The sequence below is a fragment of the Engraulis encrasicolus genome, chromosome 14 (assembly GCF_034702125.1).
Source record: "Engraulis encrasicolus isolate BLACKSEA-1 chromosome 14, IST_EnEncr_1.0, whole genome shotgun sequence".
Taxonomy (NCBI): domain Eukaryota; kingdom Metazoa; phylum Chordata; class Actinopteri; order Clupeiformes; family Engraulidae; genus Engraulis; species Engraulis encrasicolus.
The window spans coordinates 49111611-49116825 of record NC_085870.1 but is presented as its reverse complement, the minus strand read 5'-3'; the positions used below and the strand labels follow the sequence as shown (position 1 = coordinate 49116825).

Here is a 5215-nt window from a genome sequence, read left to right as displayed (position 1 = left end):
ACAGTGTCCCTTTAACATGCAAAGTCGGTGCACCACAATGTTGAATGCACTGGCATGAAATAACTCTGCCTTTGCATGATGTCCGTCTGTCAGGGCAGGGGCCACACACACACACAGGCACATACAGTTAGAAATGACTCACATTCAGATAAGGGCCAATCACACACTCACTTAGCCTAACAGGCTCGACCATTCATTTTGAATTACTTCATAATTCAGGAATGGTCTGATTACGCTTCTCTGGGGAGGGTTTAGTCGTCCTCCAGGTGGCCGGCCAATAAGCGAACACACTTTCAAACGCACTCATTTCAAACCAGAGCTGAGCTCACTCCTCCCACCCAAGCCACCCAGGGCATCAAGGATACAGACCACACATGAATTATGAAGTATTTGATGTGGTCTGATGAAAACCAGGCACATACCTGGTTACCAACCAGGATACCAACACTCACATACAGTTAGTTAGCGGCTGCTCATATTCACACACATACAGTCGCTCACACTCCCTCAAAGCCAGCGGCCAAACTACACATGCAGCATTACTTGGCTGTGTGTGCGATTTATTCCCCGTTGGGTGTATCTAGTGTTTGTGTGTGTGTGTACGCACACGTGCGTGTTAATGCTTTCAGTATAAAAGCTGAAAATGGCTGCATTTTGTTTATGTGTGTGTGTTATTTGTTCTCGCTGGGGAATCGGTACTCGCTGCAGCGTGTGTGTGGTAGGTGTAGGTGTGTGTGTCTGTGTGTGTGTGTGTGTGTGTGTGTGTGTGTGTGTGTGTGTGTGTGTGTGTGTGTGTGTGTGTGTGTGTGTGTGTGTGTGTGTGTGTGTGTTTGTGTGTGTGTGTGTGTGTGTGTGTGTGTCTGTGTGTGTTACTTCTTCTTGCTGGGGTATTGGCACTTGCTGCATTGGGTGCGTGAGGTGTGTGTGTGTGTGTGATGTGTGTGTGTTATTTGTTCTCGCTGGGGTATCTACACTCGCTGCAGCGCGTGCGAGAGCGGGGGATGAGGAAGAGGCAGGTGGCGGCCCTGACGCTGACGAAGGGCTCGTTGGGGGGCGGGGGCCCCGGGGCCCTGATGCCCTGGCACACCGCGTGGCCCTCCAGGTCCCTCAGGAGCGCCACCACCTGCTGTGGAGTGTTCATGCGCGCACCATGCTGCGTGTAGAGAGGGTGCGTCGGCACCAGGGGGTGCTGTTGGACGTGGATGCTGAAGGAGAGGAGAGGAGAGGAGAGGAGAGAAGAGAAGAGAAGAGAAGAGAAGAGAAGAGAAGAGAAGAGAAGAGAAGAGAAGAGAAGAGGAGAGGAGAGGAGAGGAGAGGAGAGGAGAGGAGAGGAGAGGAGAGACGAGGAGAGGAGAGACGAGGAGAGGAGAGGAGAGGAGAGAAGAGGAGAGGAGAGGAGAGGAGAGGAGAGGAGAGGAGAGGAGAGAAGAGGAGAGGAGAGGAGAGGAGAGGAGAGAAGAGGAGAGGAGGAGAGGAGAGGAGAGGAGAGAAGAGGAATAAGTTAAAATATTCATGAGTTCTAACCTGTAGTTGAGGTCCTTGCCGATGGTGATAAAAAGATGTGGTAACACTTTCTATGAAACCCATCTCTATAGCGCATTATGAGTGCATTTATAATAACTTATAATGCGCATCATAATCAAAGTGCGTTATGACTACACTCATAACTCTTCATGATGGAGCATATCAACAGTCACGAATAACAAAAAATCTAGCTTATAATGCATTATAAATCTTAGGGTGTTTTGAATGCTCGTGACTGGTTAAAAACTACAGGCAGTGAACAGGCTTATAATACATTATAACTGTCATGATGCACTATGACTAATTATGATGCGCATTATAAATTGTTATAAATGCGCTCATAATGCGCTATAGATATGGGCTTCATAGAAAGTGTTACCAAAGATGTTATTTTTAACCTGTTGTTGATAAGCGTTCTCACCCACCTGTAGTAGTTTAGTCCGTTGCCGATGGTGACGCAGGTGTCACTCATGGTGGATTTCTTACTGCATTGGAGGAGCCGGAGCTCTGGCCCTGACCCTGATCCCGCCCCCAGCACGCAGAGCCACAGGGCTGGAAGACACTCCCCCCTCACACCATCCAATAGGGACATGAGCTCAGAGTCAAGCTCCACCCCACGCCCACCCGAGCCGGCCAGGCTGAAGATACCCGTGATCTACAGGAGACAGAGGAAGAGTTACTTAGACACACACACACAGACACACACACACACACACACACACACACACACACACACACACACACACACAAGATACACTGAAGATACGCGTGATCTACAGTAGACAAAGATAGACACAGATAGACAGGTAGACATGTCGACAGACAGATAGACAGGCATGCAGACAGAGAGAGAGAGAGAGAGAGAGAGAGAGAGAGAGAGAGGCAGACAGACAGACAGGCACGTGGTTGCCGATGGTTACCGTGGGGGTTCCATCTTCCTCCTCCTCAACTCCTCTTCCTGTATCCCCATTGGACAACTGTGTCTCCTCCACGCTGTGGCGGCTGCTGCCATTGGCTGTCTCTGTGGTAGCGCTGTTCCAGCCACGCCCCACTCTGCTATCATTGGCTGTCTCTGTGGTAGCACTGTTCCAGCCACGCCCCGCTCTGCTGTCATTGGCTGTTTCTATGGTAGCGCTGTTCCAACTACGTGCCACTCTGCTTTCCATCACAGCCTGGGGCTGTGGTTGGACTTGGCGTTGTGGTTGGACCTGGAGCTGCACCTGGACTTGGACCTGGCGCTGAGGTGGGGGCTGGGGCTGGATCTGGATCTGGGGCAGGGGCTGGGGCTGCACCAGGCGCTGAGGCTGAGGTTGGGGCTGGACCTGGGGCTGGGGCTGGGGCTCTGGTGCCCTCTGACTCTGAACAACCAGCGGTGCCCACACAGTCGCAACCTTCACACACACACAGAGAGAGAGAGAAACAGAGAGGCAGACAGTCAGACAGACAGACAGGCAGGCAGACAGACAAATAGACACACACAGAGTGAGACTTGGGTATTAGCATTTATTTTGCTATTTATATCTGGCTACATTCAACACTGTGCCAAGCTAAATATACCCATGTGCAGGGCTCTAAATTAACTTTTTCCACCACCAGCCAATTTGGCTAGTGGACATTTTTTCTTACCAGCCAAACAGAAGTTCAACTAGCCATTTTTTTTTATCTTGCCAAAATAAACTATGCGTTAGGCTAATTATTTTGTTCAACTATGTCTATAACACAGATACTATAGGCCTGCATACTATATGCCTACGTAATAAGCATATTATAGGGTATATATTTTTTCATTATTTTTTAACTTCTGCTTTATTTTTTACTTCCATTACCAGGGTTCCCACTCTTTTTCAAAAATCATTTTCCAGGATATTTCCAGGACATTTCCAGGACTATTTTTGGATAATTCAGGATGGATATTTCATCCGTCGGACCCACAATTTGGACATACACAGCGACACACAATGCATTTTAGAGACAATGTGACTTTAAGGTTGAAATTAGGGATGCACGATGTCAAAAATTTCGGCCGATACCGACATCCGATATTGATATTGCGGTTTTGGCCGATAACCGATATTAACCGATACCGATGTTTTTCTTTTCTTTTTCTTTTTTTACAGAGATGACATTAATGCAAACAAACAGATTTTTTGAATGTCCTCTTATTTCCAAAAACACTTTTTAACTCCCTGTGATAAAAACTAGAAGACAAACAATGGAAGTCACCGTAAAGTCCAATCTATTAGAACCGTATCATATATAAAAAAAAAACATCGGCGTTAACATCAGCCCAGTTTTACCCATCGGACCGATGTCCGATGTGTTGAGAAATGTCAAATATCGGCCGATACCGATACATCTGGCCGATACCGATACATCTGGCCGATACATCGTGCATCCCCATGTCAAATTTCGCAAGCCCAGCACGTGCAGCCTCTGTTCAATTGAAATGCTTTCTGATCCACAAAACGTTTATTCGGAATTAAATGAAAGTGCAATGTAAACTCACATTAATGTCACATTATCTCAGAAATTAATACCTTAATAGTCTCTCTCTTATCGCAAAAAATAGTGTACTTGGATTTAAATGCATTCTCCACAAGACTTGACTTTGACTTTTTTGCTCACCAACCATTGTGGCCAGTGGTTTCTGTCTTTCTGCAAGCCAGTTTTGTTGCCAGTTTCTTTTTCTCTGGAATATTCTTGCATACAAACAATTGATGCGACTACTGTGATTTGTCACACCAAAGATCAAACTAGCTTTCAAAGTGGCTAATGAGACTGAAAGCTCTGATCTCCAAAAAAGATAGCAGTACAATTTTTTGTAAGGAAGTGATAGCACTCCCTATTTGTAGGGCCTATTATGACCGTAAGCAGGTTTTCGAGAGAGATATATAACGCCATGATATCAGCTAGCGACTTTTCAGCAAGCCAACTAGCGACTTCTAGCGACTTTTGGCAACACAGTCAAAGAATATGACTGTGTATAGTGCAATCAAAGATGGCAACCTGACCAAACTGTGTGTGTGTGTGTGTGTGTGTGTGTGTGTGTGTGTGTGTGTGTGTGTGTGTGTGTGTGTGTGTGTGTGTGTGTGTGTGTGGACAATAATGTATTCAATAGGTGGATATAAATTTAATCGTCATGTCTAGACTCGGAGAAGAGTAAAAATTATACCACAAACAAAATCGGGGAAAAGTTGAAGGAAAAAAAATCCAGGACAAATATTTTTTTTCCAGGACATTTGGTAAATTTCCAGGACTTTCAAGGACTTGAAAACACATCTCTAAATTTCCAGGTTTTCCAGGTTTTCCAGGACGTGTGGGAACCCTGATTACTTAGGCTTAATCAATGTTATTAGTTTTTATTCAATTCCTCTGAAAACAGTGAATCACATCACAAGCCACTCACATAACAGACCTTAACATACAGCAACCAAACACAGCCAAACACTACAAAACCTCACATACGCACACCCTAAAGGCGGATTCGTACTTAGCGTCACTGGCGCTAACCTCATTCATACCTCCCTCGCGACGATGGCGTGCGCTCAAAATGACGTCACACGCCTCTCCGCAAGCTGCCGCGGCGCGAGCTAGTGCAACCCACATTTTTTGTAACTTGGCGTGCGCCACCAGCGACCATGCAGGTAGGCAGACAAAGCAGGAGTGGCGAAGAGAGGCTACAGCTACTGTA

General features: G+C 46.4%; 1 protein-coding gene across 1 annotated transcript in view; it reads right to left on the bottom strand.

Moving 5' to 3' along the window:
• Positions 1–829: 829 nt before the first annotated feature.
• The window catches only part of LOC134462817 (uncharacterized), a 25994-nt gene continuing 21608 nt past the window's right edge, over positions 830–5215 (bottom strand). Inside the window, exons 16-18 of the mRNA XM_063216033.1 lie at positions 2445–2915; positions 1950–2179; positions 830–1205 (exon numbers count right to left, since the gene is read on the bottom strand). Of these exons, the coding sequence (XP_063072103.1) occupies positions 947–1205; positions 1950–2179; positions 2445–2915 (960 nt within the window). The 3' untranslated portion in view covers positions 830–946. The remainder of the gene's footprint in view (positions 1206–1949; positions 2180–2444; positions 2916–5215) is intronic.